At 39.2% G+C, this 20480-nt stretch overlaps 1 protein-coding gene across 3 annotated transcripts in view; it reads right to left on the bottom strand.

The window, feature by feature from the left end:
* Nucleotides 1-316: 316 nt before the first annotated feature.
* LOC113050334 (E3 ubiquitin-protein ligase PDZRN3-B-like) overlaps nt 317-20480 on the bottom strand; it is a 90156-nt gene continuing 69992 nt past the window's right edge. For 2 of the 3 annotated variants that reach the window (XM_026213197.1, XM_026213199.1), the window contains 7 exons: nt 6482-6735; nt 5611-5698; nt 3771-3869; nt 3557-3619; nt 3366-3467; nt 3154-3270; nt 317-2575 (listed from right to left, as the gene is read on the bottom strand). In XM_026213197.1, coding sequence (XP_026068982.1) covers nt 1055-2575; nt 3154-3270; nt 3366-3467; nt 3557-3619; nt 3771-3869; nt 5611-5698; nt 6482-6735 — 2244 coding nt within the window. In that variant the 3' untranslated portion in view covers nt 317-1054. Of the gene's footprint in view, nt 2576-3153; nt 3271-3365; nt 3468-3556; nt 3620-3770; nt 3870-5610; nt 5699-6481; nt 6736-16990; nt 17536-20480 lie in introns of those variants that run through there. The other variant, XM_026213198.1, reaches the window with a different exon arrangement.

Genomic DNA, 20480 nt, shown 5'->3' with positions numbered 1-20480 from the left:
GACACGAATGGATTGACACATATCCAGGGGCGCTGGACTGGGGGTAAAACCAGTACTGATTACCAGGTCCCAAAGGAAGAGAGGGCGCTTGAAAAGTCTGGAATATATATTTTCAAGGGGAGGGGGGCCCATTGGGACTGCCTATGCATAGGGCCCGGGATCTTGTGCAGCGCCCCTGCACATATCTGCAGAAACCCTTATGCTTTAACATTGGTTTGAAGAAATTCCCATCCTACTGCAGTTGCAAACTGAAGCTTCTTTGTAGTAAAAATATATTCAACATAAAAAAAGCTCACCAAAGTATTTTGAAAGCTCATCAAATATAAAACAATAATTTATTATTTCTCTCATTTTACAAGACATCAAATTGCATTTCTAACTAATGATTTTCTAAACTGTATTATCTTGCTGTAATACAATGGAGACCTATACAAAAGGCTTTTGTCAACAACAGACATTAATATCAACAATAATACAGATTTCAATTCCAATAAATGGCTGCGCTTTGATGCATGTCTTATGTAACAGTAGCTGTGTGAAATATGAACTTAATGAAACACAGCACCCTTTCCTTAAAATGTGTAAAGCAATGTTATTTTTGTTGTACAACCCTGAATGAAAATGTATAATAACATATGTGTGATGACCATTAAGCTAAATATCTGTTACTTCAATAAGCAAAAAGAACAATACTGCTGACTGTTAGTTACTTGAAATAAAATAAAAATGCTGATAGTTGTGATGCTTGATGGTCTTTGTATAGTTTTCCAAAACCTTTTAAAAAGGACAAATGGTCATGAATCAGTTACGTAATAGAATATTCAAAACCTCAAGCGCAATATAGAACAGAGCAAATAAGAAAACGTGCTCTCATCACTTATATAAATCCATACTATTCAATCTTTGAGACTCCCATTGCAGCTTCTCTTGGCAAATAGCAAAGTTCCTTCAGACGAGGCATTCATATTTCTTATTTACAAAATGTTGCCGCATTGAACGAGGCAGGATTGTCTACCCCACTCGGTAGTGTCCTATATACTGAACAGTACAGGGCCTAAACCGTGGTCACTGACAGTAGGGAGTTGTACACTCGTGTCCCATCGGGGGACTTCGTACCATGGGTCAACAGTTCCTGGATAGTCATCCAATTGTCAAAGATTTTCTTGCTCCGCTTCTTCATCATCTTTTTGTTACTCAGTTCAATAATATTGAGCTCCTTCTTGTCTTCAGTGCTGCCCACTTGCTCCTTCAGACAGTCCATACGGCTCTGCTTCATAAATTCCCTGCGCTGACGCTGCTCTTTGGCACGGACGGCATGTTGCTTCCGCTCCTCTTTGCTCCAGTAGCGTCCCATCTTCATCTCGCTGATGGCATCATCGTCTGTAGTCATCCCGCTGCGCTCCTCTCGGATCCGTAGGGCTCGCTCTTTCAGGAGCTTGTCCCGGACAGGCCGCTTGGTAATGTAACGCGTACCATCGCTGCGGATCTTCACTTTCCATTCCATCTTGGGACCCAAGTCAGCAGAAGCGACGGGGTCCCGGCACAAGCTGACTAGGCTCATTTGGCTTTGGGCATACTCCACTGACTTTTGCTGGATCAGTTGCATGTAGCTCTGGTAGTGCTGGGCGTGGGCCGGGATGTGGGCATGTTTGTAGGGCGATTGGGGCTGGGCATGGCGACCAGTTTTGCGTTCTCGAATTTCAGACTGGGTTCCAGCCTCGGACACTTTTGACAAGGTTGGACGACTTCTGTTAGGACTGCAAGCCTCTTGGACGGGAGACAGAAGAGGTTTGAGGATTCTGTTGGCACCCAACGTCCCACTACAAACCCCCACTTGATTTTCATTTCCACGCCTCAAGGAGTTGTCCGGGGAAAGCTCTAGCGTGAGTGGTGTGCTACGGCAACTTTCACCCGTGTTGTATGCGCTGGAGCTGTCCTTGTCAGACTTCTCTGGGAGTTCGCTGATGTCCGCTAGTTCATGGCGCCTTGCATCCACACTTGTGTTGTAGTTTCGGAAGCCGCTGTTGTGGAGCATCCAGGACTGTTCGCGGCACTGCTCACGCAACTGCTGCATGCGATGTGCTCGGACTATGCTCAGGCACTCGAGCTCAATGCTGCGGAGCTCCTCATTCAGAAGCTCCAGCTCTTTGTCGACACCCTCCTCGCCAACGCTGCCCTGTCCGCCACCACTGGGCCAGAACAAGCTCTGCTCCGGGGTACCGCTGATGCCCACGCTCCGCATCTGGCACTTGAGCTCCAAAAGCTCACGAAACCGCTCGCATTCGTCAGCAGGAAAGTCGCCCAAGAAGTCCGCGTCTGCATAGTCCGCAGAAATGAAGGACTCGCTGCTGAACGGGAGGTCGCCACTTCCTAGGGTGTCCTGACTGTATGCGAGCCTGCGCCGGCTGCCTAGTGTGGTGGAGGTGCTGGTCTGATCATCTGCGAGATTCTCTTGCTCAGAACTCTCATCGTTACGAGTGCTGTCATCTGTGCGGCCCACTCCACTGTCCTTCTCATGATGGTGGGAGAGCAGCGTGGCAGTGTCTGTTGTACCTCCATCCTCCTCGTGCTTCTTCTACAATAAAACAAGTAAGGGAACATCTAAAAAGGAGTCAACAATATTCTTTATATACAATGCCAGGTTGATATGACAACTAGAATAGGAGGTAAGCCACCCACAAGCTCACAATTTCACACGGAAAAATGTTCAGGCTTTTCCAAAGTTTATTGGAGGAAGTTTTGAAAGCCAAATACTAGATTAAAATGTTCTAGCTTTGGCATAATGAATACTTATTATAAAAGTAAGCAATTATTTAATACATTTTCAGAGCAGCAATTTGAGATCTGACCACCTCCAAACTGGTTCAATCAGATGTCAAGAAGCATTGGACCCTGTTAACATGCGTACATTGCACAGTACACTTCAGATCGGATCACATGAAACAGATGTTAATATCAGGTGCAAATGGGAGCTAAACTAGCCATGCTTTATTTACACAAAAGTCCTGGCTTGACTGCTTTACCTCCTGCTCAGTGAAAGATTTGGAAATTATGATTGATGTGTAGGATGTCAAGCCATGACAGGCTGAGCTATGATTGACTGATATGCCTCCTGACGGCTCCACGACTGACTTTCTGATGGATTTGCTGTACCTGCTGGATCATGCTTGCTGTGAACTGCATGGCCTGATGGTGCTGTTGCTCTAACATATCCATGTGGAGGTCATCCAGGTAGTCGTTTCTGTCATCATCCATCCAGCCCTCATCCAGCTAAAATAACCAGAGAGAAAAGGAGAAAATCTATCGGCTATCTTTCAAAGTTGGTGAACAGCACGAATGGTGTGTTTGTGTCTTGGGTCTCTCACTTGTATCTCTGGTCGAGCCAATAGCAGGCATACATTTGGATGTTCTTCACTGGTTAAAAGAGCCACTGCTTCCTCGTGGTTCTGGATCTCAAAGCCATTGATCTGAATTGTGGAATTGAGATTTGTTTAGAAAAAAAAAATGCCTAAATGTGATGGAATAAGACAAATGGCATCAATGATATTCAGCAAACCTGGATGATTCGATCTCCCTCTCGAATTCGTCCATCTTTTGCTGCAATGCTGTTCGGATCAATCTGTACAATGAAGAAAATTGTTGACCAACAATACAAGCCCAATAAATAAAATGAATCTTAATGGCTTGTATTTTATAAGTGAAACCACAGATGTTTTATAGAGCATATCATTAGCATGCACAAAAATCGCTATTTTTGCGATACAACTCACCTCACTGACATAGATCCCAGTCTCATCCTCATCATCTGTTCTGTAGCACACAGTTAACCCCAGTTTATCCTGGATATTAGTTCTGTATAAATCCACTTCCTGAAAGAAGAGTGTGATCTTTTAATGCACAGCACTGACTGAAGTCATTTGTAAACACAGCAGCTTAATCATAACAATGTACACAATCTGTTGCCTTGATCTATATGCTTGAATAATTTGCCCAGTTTAAAGAGTTCTGCGACAGAGATACATGCCATTAACATGTACATGAGCCGTGTCTCCTCCCGTCTTGTGTGAACACCTGTAATCTACAAGATACATATGGAGATCACAGCTCTCACGGGGCTGGTATCATAGCAGACCATGAATGAAAACCCACTGTAATCTAAACCAACCAACACATGCTCTGCCATCAAGCTTATTCAAAGTAAATAGGCGAATCTCATGAATACATGTTCAGGTAAGAAATGCTTACATAAATATTGTATGTGATATACATTAAATATTACATACTGTTAACAATTTTAGGGTCTGTTTAAAAAGTAATAATGTGAATAAATGTGAATAAATACATTGTGTAATAATTAAAAAATAAATGTTTTCTATTTTAATCTACATTAACAGTTTAAAAATATAATGTATTCATGTGATGGCAAATCTGATTTTTCAGCAGACTTCAGTCTACAGTTCCACTTCAGAAATCATTCTTTTATGCTGATTTGGTGTTCAAGTAACAGTTCTTTTTATTGTTATAGTTGAAGACTTTTAATTTAAATAAGCATAAATCCAAGGCAGTTCAACTAATACTACATGATTGAATAATACATTATTGTCATTTGAGAATTGAGAAGATTTGTTTTGTATTGTGGTAATGAGAATTGGTGGTGGAAATGTGCTTAATTTGTTGAAAAATAATTATGTCCCAATGTAAAAGATATTAATGGCCCTAAATATAAACCTAAACTGTTTTTCAATTTAATTAAAAAATATAACTGCTTTTTATTTCCTTTGATTTTTGGGCAATATTGCATCCTTTATCATTTTCATGAGATTGACCTAAGCAGTAATTGTCCATAGTGAATGTCTCAGGCCTTGATCCTTTCTTTGAGCATGAATTTTCTCTTGACCATATCGAGGAAGTATTTGATAAGGTGGTTAGTTCATTACATAATATAATTGCTAAATGACAGCCAACATTGTGCTAAGGTAAGAAAACAGTGCATATTAAGTGTATTTCTACTTCACAGCATCTAAAAATCCCTTTCTTTGTCCTTGAAGTGCAAAAGAGAGTATTAATCAAGGTAAACCAGGCAGGAGGGTAAAGGAGTTGTTGGGCCCCATCCTGGTCATTGATCTCTGTCTTCAGGGCCCTCACTGTGGCACCTAGAGGCCCTCGGGGGCCGATGAGAGGTCGTCAAGAGTGCTGCATGCAGAGCATCTGCCGCCGTAAGTCTCTGAACTTCATCTCTTTATGCACTCGTTCGTGACCCCTCATGACTCACTGCCCACCACTATCATTACAGAGCAATCTGTCTACGATTATTGTACACTCAGATCCATCACGCCAGTTGTTAGTCTAATTACAACCTCTCCAATTATCTCTTTTCACCGATTTATAAGTCAATGACAAAAGTAAATAATGATATCCCCGTATAGCATCTGTTCAAGGGGCTAAAAAGGCTACTTGATGTCAGTAAAGATGACCCATTTAGTGCCTGTGTGAGGTTATGGATGTTGTGGTTGGGCAATTCACTGAAACATTGGTGGAGACAACTTGCATCAGGCCTGGCGTCAGCATGTCTTAATTCTTAGAATAAAGAGAGATTATGTGTGGCATTACCTCATATTCCAGCTCTTCTCTTTCTATCTCATGCTGCATGCCCTCTAGGAAATCATTAGGGTCGAAGTATTCATGAGCAGGAGAGTGCCTAGAAAACATAACAAACAAAACCATATAATACCATAAAGAACGATGTTAAGGAGGGACTATGCTTAACAAATAACACTGCATTCAAGATTCAGAGGTCAAATTATTAAATATGCTCTACAAAATGCCAATTACATTACATCTTATATGCTTTATGAGGGATTTTACTCTAATAATTGCTGGAATATGTGCTTTTCTTGTTGATTGCAGAATAACTATATGATAAAGGACAGCATGGTTCAATAAATAATATTATTAATAAAACTGAAACAATCTGCAGATAAAAATAAAATTAAATATAATAAATATGATTAAAATATCAATTCAGAGCTGCGACTCTGATACATGACTTCCATTTTTATAAGTATTTGTGACCATCTATTTAACAACTCTTTTACAAAAAAATAAGACTTCAGGTAAAAACAAGCATCTGCAGAAATTAGATATTAGAAAATGTAATTTTAGTGTGTTGGGAAATAAATTATATTCTTCTTAGTTCCTGTCAGTAACATATGAGAGACACCCCTCGAGGATACATGCAGTGAGATATGATATTGTGTGAGAGGAAAATTTAAATCAAAATAAATGAAAGCAACTTAATTTCAACTTGTGCCCCGGGCCAAAACATTGTTAGCAATTTTTGAATTTCGTGCAATGGCATGAATACAGATCTTCAATATGTATTTAACACACTGTCTGTCAACACCATCTTCACTAGCTATGTGTCAATCAAAACTGAAATCTGTGATATACATTGTGATTGGTCCATGGAGGCGTCACTCACCCCTCTGGCAGCAGGTACTGCTCAAGCACATTCACAGGCGGGGAGGACGTAGGCAGCTTGCTGAGCGCCATTATATGCTGGAAGGTGATGTCGGTCTGGGTGCTGATGTCCATTACCTGCGCTTCCCCACTTGGGCCTGTAGGTTTGGGCTTGGGAGCCCGGCGTAGCACCTGGACCATAATGGGCTCTTTAGCCATACGGAAGGCCTCCACAGCCTGGTCGTGCGTCGCCTTTGACAAGTCCTTTCCATTGACCTGTTGAAACAGACAAACATAACATTGACATTACAAATGGTATTAGCAATTAATATTAGTGGGAATGTGCATATAATTGAGAAGACAAAAACTACTCCACTATAAACTGAAGACGACAAATCTATTGAAATTTAAAACCAAGGGAGCAAAGCAATTTAAAACAACCATTACCACAGTGCAACGCATCTGCAGTGCCTCTCGCTGCTTTCGGGGGTCAAAGCTAGACTCAGCAAAACAACAACATAAATTAGAAAATGCTCTCTTGCTAATTAATCTGGGTCATTAAACAAACTGAAACAGGGAAATGTATCTGGCTACGTAATTTGAAGACGAGGGCCTCCCTGGAAGAAGATGTGGGCACTGTACATGAGGAAATGAATGAGAGCTTCAGGGCCAAAGCATGACAGACCAATCAAGAGCAGCGCTCTGCTGATGAGGGCTGAAAGAAATGAGAAAGTAGAGGTTCAAAGCAATCTTTTAGTGCAGAGAACCAAGCCCAGATGGGGTCCGAACATTTTAAAACAGATTTGTACAGTCCTTAAAACTGCAATTGTTGCTACCCTTACGAAAAAGTTATATGGAGGTAACACAGTAATGCTTTGATATATACCATTACCATATATTTTTAATAATAGCTGATGCAGATCTATAGAGAACAGGCTGATACAATAATAAATAAATAATGCACTGTATATAAAATATAAATGAAAACAAATAATTTGCTTAAATTAAATGAACGCATGTCCCAAAAGCACAACATTGTCAAACGATGTCCAAATAATTTTTATTGCTGATGTATTGCATAAATTATTTGTAAAAAATAAATATTCAGGACAAAGGTTCTGGTTAGGCTGATGTCAAGCTAAACCGAACAGCTAACACACTTTCATTAGGATGCAAAAGCATGAGAGTTTTCGAGATTAAGGTGTCTGCTAACAGTGACCTTGGGTGAACCGTCTCTCTTATCTTAGAGCTTATAGAGTTTTCCCCTCATGTGCTCATCTCAACAAACGCAGCATTCCCCATTTGTTCATGTTTGATTCCTAGATGAAAAACGGCTTTGATAGGATCTGTGCTTGAGGCATTCACATCCACTTATCAAACCTGCATACATACATATTACATACAAATACTGAAAATAATAGTTTAGCGATTCGTTTTCTGAGCAGTATTGATTGTTGTATGCCATAGTTTTATCAAACATTTACACACCTTTATCACAGAATCAAACCTTTCACGCAGCTTTCAGAAATGTATACACTAAAATCCTCTATATAATTCTATATTTTGTGAGAAATATCTATAAAGAGTCTAATTCACAAGCTGCTGGATCCACTTCTCGGATTTGCAAACAGGCAGGATCGCAGCACTTCAGCTGTGAGAGAGAACATGTTAACTAATAACCAAGAGGATTAAACTAATCCCAGCCTGAGGGATAATTGGAACATCCAATATGAATCCAAATTCTGTAACTTACAAATCGAAACAAAGATTCACCGACTTTAATAAATGAACACTGAGGAAGCCTTTTAGACAGTTTGCCAAATCGATATTTAAAATCAACTACCATGGTGAATTAACTTGAGTACCGTGGTATATTTCAAAGTACCACAGTATGATATGATTGCACATGTCCAAAACAACATTTTAGAACCTGGAACAGTAGTATTTCTGTAAATCAAAGGGTTAAGTAAATGCTTTTATAAGGGAATACCATGCAACTAAAAAAAAAATCATGGTATCAGCATGGTACTTGAAATTTTTCTAAAAACTGACGTCACTTCAGATGACAGTTTTTCTTGTCTTTATTTTTATCTTCCAACTCTTAACTCCTTATATTCAGCTCTGCAAAGATTGTCAGCTATTTCAACACAATCATCCCTCTCTGTGTCTGTCTTATTCTCAGTAAGACTATATTGCATAGGAATCCCTCTCCTCCTCATAGCCCATGACCCCGAGACAAAGCCTCAACCCAGGAAACGTTCTGCCTCACTGCCTCTCCAGCAAGGAGGAGGGACCCCCATTCACACAGCTCACCTCTGACACGTCTCACTGAGGAGGACACACAACAGAACGCTGCAAACTGAGCCTCTTCACCCTCTGTTTAACACAGAGCCGCTGGAACGGCTCAGTCAATGGAGAGAAAAAATACTGACGAACACACATGCGAGAATTATCAGTAATAATTATTTCAATGATATAGAGAGATATTTTAAAACATCATTTATTCTTGTGATGGAAAAGCTGAATTTACTCCAGTCTTCAGTATCATAAAATCTTTAGTATCATAACAAGACTGTCATATATTGCCAAAGTACTTCAGTTTACTATGTACTCTCAATGTACTTCAGTTCTGAAGAAAAAAAGGGCTGTAGTTTGGCAGGAATGGATATGGTCTTTCGATGTGTATGTACAGTACACGTGTTATTTCATTCAGAATCAGGAAACCTCCTTACAGCTTTGGCTGACTTGAAACACATCAACCTTTAAACACTGCGGTATGCCGTCTCATTGTGGATTAAGCAGCAAACAGAAGAAAACTAATGCCTCTGATAAGCATGGACGCCAGCTAAAAGACGCCGCTGTTTACTTGCTCTTAATCCTGTTTAAGAACAAGACCTTCTGTTATCTACATACGATCAATAGTGGGAGGCTAAATCACTTCCTTCAAGCTTCCTCTGTCTTTGCTTTCCTCCTGTAATGAGATGTCACTCATTTTTCTTTTGAGGAAAGAACAGTATCCCACACTCTAGCACATAAAAAGATGCATTTCCTTACCTTACTAGCAGCTCTTGAGGTTATAACCAGGCCCACACAAGTACATCGCTCACAGACCTCTGTAGTTTTATACAGAATTTGAACATGCCATATTTTCGGAATTCAAACTTTAATATGCTTGCAGAAGTATGCACATCTGCCGACCAAAATCAGTGAAAAATTGTTAAAAGTCTGTAGATTCCATCTGGGCCTGGTCCTAACCTTCTCCGGTGAACATGAAATGAATTCATAAGGAAAATACAGTAAAAAGTATAAAAGTGGTTTGTTTCAGCATACAAAGTAAGTGAGAATAAAAAGTAGCAAGAACTTCATATCCATTTGCCAGGCTCTGAGGGCACCTGCATGGACTTCAAGTGAATTATTCAGGAGCACACCTGTTAATAATTAGTCATTGCCTCTTAAAATCACTTTCACTTTTGCTTAGTTTCCATTAACTCTGAAGTTTGTGCTCATCTAAGATTCAACGGAGATAAATCTGTATTTATGTAAGAAAAATGTAATTTAAAATTAAAATAAATAAATAAATAAATAAAATGCAGGCAAATGAGATTCAAATAAAAAGATGCATACAAATAAAAGATGTATGAAAATATATCATACACTCGGCGCAATGTGACGCAAGGTGCAGCGCACGTGTGTTTGCTAGTTTCAGTCCAGCGCCATTGGCATTTTCACATCCAGCGCCACGTCGCTAAATTAGCAAATGCATTTGCGCCCATTTGTGCACCCATGGGCGTGCTGGTCTAAAAAAGAGGTGTGTTCAGGAGCATTGCTATTTTAAGGAGCTGAAAATAGACCAACTCAAACCTGGTCTTAAGTCTAAAGTCAATGGCGCAATATTTTTTTGTTATTTAAAGAGCGCGTTGGTAGAACATGCGCCTCTGGGGGGGTCCACAGTGTACATTGACTTATTACACACATGGATGCCCATCACACAAACATGCCAAATATTAAAAACAAAAGGTTTACAATGTAAAAGAATATTATTGTGAAGGCTACATAAATATAAAAATGTAATGATGGATAGTCATCGTGTGTATTAGAATTAGGCTACCTAATTAGTTCAGCCTATTACTACTTATAATGATTAATGAAATTGGCGAATTAATCAAACAATCATTTAATTACTTTACATTTGTATTTAGATCGTTAAAATAGGGCCCTTTCCCATAAAAAAAATTAATTAATTAATTTTTCCATTACATGTTCCAGGTCTATTACTTACTAAACAAATATTTGACAAATGATGACATACTATGTAAAAATCTGAGTAAAATCACAGGAAAGACAGCTACCACTGGAAATGCTAACAATGCTGTCTTCACACACTTACACAAAAGCCTTTAGCACCAATAAATGTTTAAAGCAGTTCTTTAAGACACAACAGCTCAGTATTTTTAAAGTGAGCTACACAGCAAGTGGTATTTAACCATTATAAGAGCGTTCCTTCTGAATATAAATGAGATATAATAGGTCCATCATCAGTATTCCAAACCAGCCAACTGCTCTAGACTAGCAAATTCAAACTTCTCTGTTAGCATGTTTTATTCATGACTCAGCATGGACACCAGGGAAGCATGTCACCATTCACCCCCCAATGTGCATACACTCGATTTTATGCTGTTCAATTGTGTCTTATCAGATCCTAAAGAATAACAAGCCTCTAGAGTAGAAACGTCTCTGATGGAAATGTTAATAATGGTTTAGCTTCTTAGAATTGGGTCTATTAATATAAATGATTCATAATCAAGTCATTGCTTTGGTTAGAATGGATAAAGACTGCTTTTAGTATTTCCTTGCATGGAATTAAGAAACAGACAGCAAAAACAGTTGACCCCTATTATTAGACAGAACAAAGGCAGACGTAACATCATGAGCGAAAAACAAAGACAGTTGGGACACTTAATCTGGTATTATTTCATTTTAATTGCGGAGAATTTGATGCATCTGTGCAAATAAAGCCGTCCATAAAAACGCGCCGGCACACCTGTGTTTGTCTGTCACATCTGCGCCAGACTTATGGAGGCTAATGACAAAGTAATGCTGATCTATTCATATTCCCCACATAGATGACAGTGATCTATGTATCATGTCACTGTATTAAAAAAAAAAGAAAAAAGAGAGAGAAAGAAAAAAGAAATCCCAGAAAGCATTCACAAAAGCTCAGTGGAACATGGATAAACCCACACAAAATAAATACATCAAGGATTGTGAATGGAACCAAACGAAAGTCTGCATATAATGCAATAGTAAATTCACAAATATAGTATTCTATGCTGATGTTATTTTGTGGTTTCTCTGTATTGTTTTTTTTTTTTTCTGTTCATAAGTATATTGGATTTGCTTAACAACTAGTGCTAACAGCAAACTCCAGTACACTGTTTATGTTCTTATCAGTGTTTCTGATGCAACGGTTTTGATGTAATATACAGCATCTTGAATTAAGTTCATCATTCTTATCCCGTTGCCAAAAAGGTTGCAAATTTTTGCTGCAAAATGAGAGGAAAACACAGATGATGCTATCAATGATGCTACATTTCAGTTAGAATACTGTCTTAAAAGGGAGCTTCCTATTTAGCCAGTAGACAAGGCAGGTCACTGGGTTTTCAAACCAAACTTCTGCTTTGTCTGGAAACTATACTTCTCCATGCTCAATATGTTTTGTCTGTACCTTAACATGTTTAGCCGAATTGGGTCTTGAGAACAATTGTCTTTGCTACGGTAAATCAATACCGTGTCTATAGCACTGTCAGTGACATGTCAATATTGACATGTTAAGTCTGTATTTCATCTGTCCATTTGTCTCATTCCATCTGTATCATGTCACTTTGTGTATGTCTTTGTCATGTTCTGTGCTTTGTCTACCCATCACTAGCAGTGGAGGACAGTGTTAGAGCGTCAGTCTGCAGACTGGAGGGTAGCGATCTCTCCCGAATGGCTGCCGGCCACCTGCTACAGCGTGAAGCAGCTGTGGAGGCGCTGCGGGGAGGACCTATCCCTGATTAAGCTAACTAGACTGCGCTCAGTCCATTTCCCAACAGTAATGCGCAAACCATTTGTTTTTGCATCCTGTCACTGTAAAGACTAATTAGGGGAAGAGGGAGATAGCAAGAGTGATTGTGGCAGCAGTTTGGAAAAGGCGACGCAACTAAATGGCACAAAAATATTACAAATATTAGCAGTAAATCTTCTGCAACAGAATTTTTCAGCTCTGATGCCAATTTTTGCCATTCTCTGAAAATACCTTATTGGTGGTTGATAACTACTGAGGTCAAAAAAAGAAAAAAGAAAAAAAAGAATGACTTTATTATATACATTACATGTATTATGCATGTATTAAGATAAAAGGTTTAGCATCACTATACTACATCATTATTCTAAACTTTTTATTTTTATTTCATTATTATTATTATTAATATTATTATTATTTACAGGTTCACCATGGCTTTCTTAGAGTTCTTTTTGCATATTAAATTTGAATAGGCTTAAAATTGTCACACTGAAGACCGCCCCCCCCCCCAAAAAAAAAAACAAAACATACAGTATAAATCTACTAGCAAAAATGCATTAGCAAGCACTCATCCAGTACAAATTTAATCTGAGTCTGAGCATCAACTGCGTGACTGTTTTGATACTCAAGTTAAAATGAAGGTCTTACACAAGGTGCAGACAGGCGCCATGGCCATTACAGGCCACATCTAGCGAGATAGGAGCTATGGTGCTGTCAAACACAGTCTCCACCAGTCGACCAACATGGTACAACATGATACATCAGGGACAAAGGAGACTAGACCTCCACATGGTGCATACCTTTTCTGCTTTGAAGTACAGAGTTCAGCACGGTTAGAGAGAGATCAAGTTTACTCAGGGATGGTGAGGCATGCTCACTGCGTCCTCTCTCCATTCTAATTATCTTAACTAAAGGGGAAAATGACCTTCTCTTGAACTGTAGCTTTACAGGGACTAATTCTCTTTTCCTGTGAGTGGTTTTGTTAAATGGGGCTGCTACATCGAAATCAAGAGACCCTGCTGAACCGCTGGTTTCAAACACAGGATTTTGGCAAATGTTGCCAGAATGCAACACAAAAGCACAGTGGAAGCTAAGGTACTTTTTCACAATGAATGCATGGCACTAAAAGAAATTCAACAAATCACCACCATTCGAACATTTGGGTTTGGTCCAATTTTTCAATGTTTTTACTTTTTGCTGACCAAGACTGCCTTCATGTACTAATATACTACAACAGTACTAATATTATTATTTAGTGCCTAAAAAAGTGTTATGATCAATGTTTCTTCTTCCTGACTAATATGTTTCACGAGTTCACACTTACATATAATTAAAAAGTATTATAATGCATATTTGGCGTGGTGGAGATGGGGTGGAGGGGGGATGCTGATAAACCGTCAATGGAGACAGGTATGTCAGCTGTATTTATAACCTAGTGTTGATTATTTTTTTAAGTGTGCTCCACCTGTATTAAGTATCTGATGTGCTCCTCCCGAATCTTGTTACTGACCATATCTAAAAGTTCAAAAGAACATTTAATTTGAATGAAAACATTGTCTTTGCTGTCAATTTTGATACATTTATTGGTAGCACTTTTAGTCACATTCCTCTTGTACATACTATGTACTTATTATAGTAAATAACTATGTAACAACTATGTACTAACCCTGAACCTATCCCATGTATTTACCTTGTATTACCAGAACTTTCTTAGATAAATACACTGTAAGTACACTATACGTACATGTACTGTAAAATAAAGTGCAACCAATTTATTGTGTCCTTGCTGAAGAAAAGGTTTAATTTCCTTCCAAAAAAGACAGAGCATCATAAAATACTCTGTCATGACTTACTTCATTGCACCACTCTATATTGAAACCTGAAATAATGAAAAGGCCAAAAACAATGACAATAAGAATACATCAACCACTGAAGCCAGAAAAGAATGGCTTCGATGAACTAATTCTTTCGACTGAATTGACACATATTAGTTCTGTATCAATTCAAAGTGGTCCTCAAGCACATGGGCCTGTGAAAACATTTCTGTGTGCCCATGAATCTCTCTAGGTGAGGGTGTTTATGTGAGGGGACGGCATCCCTCTGTATCAGTCAGCCTCTGGGGAGCTCTAAGAGAGAGAGAGAGAGGGACAGCAAGAGACAGAGAGAGGGGTAGAAGCAGTGCCAGACTCCCTAATGAAGAGAATCTGTGTGTATTATCTGGGGACCGGCCCGGTCGGAAGCCTGATCCCCAGTATATGCCATCCAATGAACCATACACATTCTAACAGACCTCCAGATCTCCCCAATAATGCATCATTTTCCATTTTAAATCCTCAAGACAAATATCAATCCATTGCAATAATGCAATTCCATATCGCAATCCCACGAGTGTATTTACGCACATGCTTAGAAAGGTCAGCTGAGTCCAGCTGGACACATGGGTAAAGGGGGCGCCTGGGAAAGGATGAGTCAACAGATTACTTGCACTTCAAACTAGTCCATTTTACCACAAAAAAACAGTTCATTATAAATCACACTTACAAAGAGTAATATTTAACCACAGAAATACATTAGAATTAAGTACAATTTATATTTACATTGTCTATAAACATTACAGACACATCCCATGGTGGTGTTTTCAGCAGGGATGGCTATTTACTTCTTAAATTAACTGGTTAAAGTCAACTGTTCATGCTTCAATTTAGCAGTGTCACATTGTCTCATTCAGCACAGATGAATGGTGTTTCTCTTTGATGTATTACCCCAGACAAAAATGGTTCAAACAGCTGCATCATCTGCAATCCCCAGAGAAAGCACAGCAAATTCAAAGCTTCTCAGATGACATACCAATATCACGCAACGTGTGATGAATGCCATGTTAAACACCGAGGAGTTTCTTTGTCTGCCAAATCTTTTCTTAGGCATGCAATGACCCAGCTTCGAGCAACTGGCAAAATGAGAGCAGCATTAAAAAAAACAGCATGGTTCCCTTTACTAACAGCCTGCCAATCAAAAGTAATTGACAGCAGCATGACAGATGCAGTTGGACGGAGAAGTGGGTTGGATAAAGAGCTCATATGATGGGCCCAAAATGTCTTTGTCTCTTTCCTTGTTTCATTTATTTTTGGAGGTTTTTTTTCCAGCAGAGAGTGATTTGAAAAGGCAGACGCTTCCTTTGAAGCCCAACATCGGCTGTCGGGCTGTTAACAAACAGAGACCATTTACTGTTGTAGTGCACACACAAATACACAGACATATACGCTCGACCCTTAGTGGGAAAAAAGCTTTTAGTCCCGTTTTCACACAGTCTGTACGATCAAAGCAGACTCTTTCACAATAGCGACTGCACTGTCATCAGCAGCTAATGCAGAGAAAAACAAACCTAGTGAAAGGAGAAGACGAAGTGGCCACTCATTAGGTTTACTGAAAGCATCCTTCAAACACCATACAAACATGAGCTATGTATCCCTAGGTAAGGAAGTGCTAACAATGTGGTCGTACAATTTCTCCAGATGCTTTCATGCCAAGAAATGGTGATTCCTTCCATCACAAACTGAATATATTAGCATATTTTAGTTTGTGTGAGCTGTTCAAATCAACAAAAAAGCTCCCACACTGGAACAATTATTGGATTATTTATGTTGATAACTGTCAATATCTGTGATAATATGTTGCATAAATATATGTACAAGCATGTTTTTGGTTGTGTTTTTAGATGCCCCTACTGGTTTTCATCTACAGCCTCCCAGCAATATTGTGTCAGACATCCTAAAGCCGTAAGTGTCGGGATCATAAAACCCACAGGAAATTAAATCAGAGCTGACAACAATGTCTGACAAAAGAGCTGAATGCACACTGGTCACAAGCACACAGTTCATATGCATGAAACGGCACTAGTTCAGAAATATCTGATGGCTAGAAACAATTTTACAATATTGTACATATTAAAACTCGATATGCATTCTTCTGAATATCAAATATTTATATTTGGAATTATTGAGAGGTTTTTCTCTCTCAAAAATCCACTTTCTGCAAACCACTAGTATAGCTTCAAAACTTTTTAAGCAAAATAAAAAAGCAGAAGTGATGTGTACATTTGGCCAAGCTAAATAGCCTACATGGTAAGATATAAACACACAATGACAATCAGCCTCAGAATGGAAGAGTTAGTTGTTTTAATGAGAGAAGACGGAGTGAAAACATGATTGTTCATAAACTGTCTGTCACAATATAAGCTATTCCAACCATAGTCTCATAGCTCAAGAATACGGACCAGACTATTTGAAATTGAGTGAAGTGAATTTGAGACCCCAATGCCACAACATTATTCTCCAAAATTAGCATTCTGTCTGAAATCACTTTCATAAATATGATACAGCATTACATGGATAAATCAGCTTTTTTTGTTTGTTCGAGATCAATTCTACTGAACAACTTCCGGTAAAAAATAAAAAGGAGATCAGTTACCTGGCATGCTTCATATAGCAGTTTGTATTGCTCTTGAGGCTTCTGTAGAGTACAAACTCTGCACCCCATCATGGACAGATCACACCATTTAGTCTTTCTCTTGGAGGAGAGCAGGAACTCAGTGCGCTCCCTCCCTCTGTCTCTCTCTCTCTCTCTCTCTCTCTCTCGCTCCTTCACATGTGGGGCTGCCCTCTTGACCACACACCTTGTCTTTTCTCTTCCTCCACCTTCTTCAGTGTTTCTCACTTCCTTTATTCTGTAATCTTTACACAAGCTCTGTAGCATGAACTAACATTCATTATGAGTGTGAGCATAAAGGTCTGAGTCAGTCCCCCCTCTGGATCTGTCTGCTTACACCAGCAACACTCTCCTACTTATGCACACCCACTTATGCATATTAAACATTTCCTCATTGCATATTCATTAGGAGGCTGTCTTACAGAGCTGCTGTGTGTTCATGGTGACTTGAGTGCATTTCAGTCTGTTGAGGACGTATCTATTATTCGTTCCACCTGATGCGTAATCACAAGAGCATTATGCCAACAACGGTGACTGTTGAATGGGGTCTGATAATTATGCAAATTGCAATAATCTTTGACATGTCATTCAAATAATTGTTAATGCAACATAAGAGGTTTTATTTTCTTCATTAATATTGTAGAATAATAGAATTGTGAAGAATAATAAAAACAATGAGCAGAGCAAACATTCAGTTTTGTCTTTATTTCGCTGACCTTTTGCATACAGCAAGCATGACAAAAGAATAATCGGGGCAATCCTTGGGGCTTTTTCTCCCCTAATAAGTAGGCTGACAGCCAAGCAAACAAATCTACAGACCAAACTTTTTTTTTTTTTCGCCTCATGAACCAGGCCGAGGTGACTGATGCAAAACGACACTGTGCTCTTGGTTCCCCGCTAACGCGTGAGTTGCCCTTTACAGCACCATAGCTGACAATAGGGCAGTGCAGACCTGGCATCGGCCGTGTCCACCACTGTGGTGCCACTCAACCAACCTAACATAAGTGCCAATTAGAAGGATGTCAAACCATGCTGGGGCACTGTTCCTTATTCACACAAGGGGAACTATGATATAATTTAATACACTGATGGGGGGTTTTTGCAAATCATTGTACAACAGGTTGCTATTAGGCGATCTTACTCAACCATTGTAATAGATCATTTGGAAGTGAAACTCAACTCGACTTTATCAGAAATTCTACATGGAAAAGAGATTGCCAATTCTGGCTAGAAATGAATGACTGCTACCAGTGCACCCCTTATTAATCACAAATTTAACAACACAAAAAAATTTTTATACATTATTTCCAATATATTTTTTAAATGTTCGGCCTCAAGCTGATGAATATCAGATATTAGAATAGTAAAAATAAATAAATATTATTTCAAAATAAAGATTTCATTTGGTAATTAAATGTTTAAAAAAAATAAAAAGTTATGTCATGAAACTCTAGATTGCGCAGGGTGATAACGCAGTCTGACATAATGACATCATTATTCACGTAGCACAGTTGATTGGTTCTTTTTTTTATTAGCAGCCAATGAGCTCTTAATGTTCAAATATTCAAATACTCGGCAAGTTCTCACTATAGCAGTTACACTGCGCTTCAGAAAACCTCCCCCTTCCCCAGCTCCACCTGCATAGATCTGCTATGGGGTGATTTCATGTATGTTTTATATGGAGTTATCTAATATGTTATATGTGCAGCAGCTGTATTTCTTACATGCTCACAGCAGCATGTCACGAATGTACTGGCTGTAGCAAGTCTTGGTACTTGCCCTTCAGCAGCAAATCTAATCCCCCAAGACCAAACACATTGACATTGCCATTTATATTACCATGCTAAACTTTCAAGAGAGTTGACATGGCAGAACTACATTTCAATAGATTAATGGTTGACATAAATATAATCTAAATGTGTAAACAATTAAATATCCAATATCATTCAACATCGGCCAATGTATGGTGCATCTCGAGTGGAAATACAACCTACAGGTCAACTTAAAAACAAGAGTTGATATCAATGGGTATTTCAAATGCCAGTCAAAACAGAGCATGTTATTTATTTGTGGGATTACAGCTGAATGTCTGTCCACATTCCGTACATATATTTTCATAAACAGGTTTTGCTCTCCAAAGATATCAACGGAATGCTAATGGCTTGTCTTGTTGTATACTCAGGGTTATCAGATGAGAAAATATTATTTCAGATGTGTTTAAGCTGCCTCTTCCCTGTATGAACTGTCATCTCATTGACCGGGAATGTGTCATCAGGGAGCAGCACAGGAAGTTAGCTGGCATGGACCATCCTTTCCTACCAGCCCCTGTGAGAAAGGCTATGATGAGAACTAAACCGTATTTGTATGTATATGCTTAATCTGATGGCAGAGGAGGGATTTCCTCAGACCAGATGTTTCCATATGATATATAACTGTCCCAGTTTCCTGCCGATTCCCAGTCCAGCTCCATAGGATCAGTCCTCTTTCAATGTTCACATCATTCCTGGACCATCCTGTTGTCCTCTCTCTATGTAAGCATGCATGATCCCTTCCCGACATCTCTTGATTTTGAAATGATTGACAACCCTGAATGTTTGAAATCAAATGATGTTATCAGAGCTCCTGGAGAAAACAAAGGAAGGCAGGAGGCATCATGTAAAGCAGATGATGAGGGTTTGGTTTATTTGAAGACATGGGATCATAATTTGGACATCTTCAGTTCACAGAGGTAATGTTTGGCCTTGATAGGAGAGTGTATGTGTGGATTAGCCTCTGAATTGCTTAATGCTGAAATGATCGAAAAGATTTACAGACCCTCGACTGATCTCACCTGCAGCAAGAAGATTACAATCCAGGTACGACTCTCTCTGACCATCCAACTATGAACAAGTTAATATTTTGTAAATACTTTTGTCGTGGTAATGATTTGTTATCGGGGCAATAGTGTATCTCGCCTCCTTTTCTGGGGAACTACTGATTTTAAATTCTGGGAAAAAAAAAAAAAATGGAAAGAAAGAGTGAAAAGAAAAAAAGATTAAAAAAATTGTCCATTAGTGAAAGAAGGACTCCTGTTGCCTGAGCTAAACAAAAGAAGCAGCTCAGGTCACAGATAATGATGTTTCTTGGGGTGTCAGGAGCCACATGGGAGGTGGAGGAAGGGCCAGAGGGGAGGTGAGCTGACAGGAGGGGGGCGGTGGCTACATCATCCCCACTTTAATTAAGACAACATCAGCGCTGGGAGAGCAGTGTCCTCCTGCTCTGGGTCTAAGATCTGATGCAAACATTCATATTCATTGCCTGTTCTTCCAGATGTCTCGCTGTGGTCCCATTGGACCAGTTTAACAGTTGTCTTTGTTGATGTTTTAACAGCCACAACAGGGGGCCGAGGAGATCACAGTAGCATGAATTCTACGTCGAAAATAACACTTTTAATCCAAATATAAGGAGGTAGTTGCATTAATTTCAGGCTGAA

Source organism: Carassius auratus, chromosome 31 (assembly GCF_003368295.1).
Source record: "Carassius auratus strain Wakin chromosome 31, ASM336829v1, whole genome shotgun sequence".
Classification (NCBI taxonomy): Eukaryota; Metazoa; Chordata; class Actinopteri; order Cypriniformes; family Cyprinidae; genus Carassius; species Carassius auratus.
This window is presented reverse-complemented; position numbering and strand designations above follow the sequence as displayed.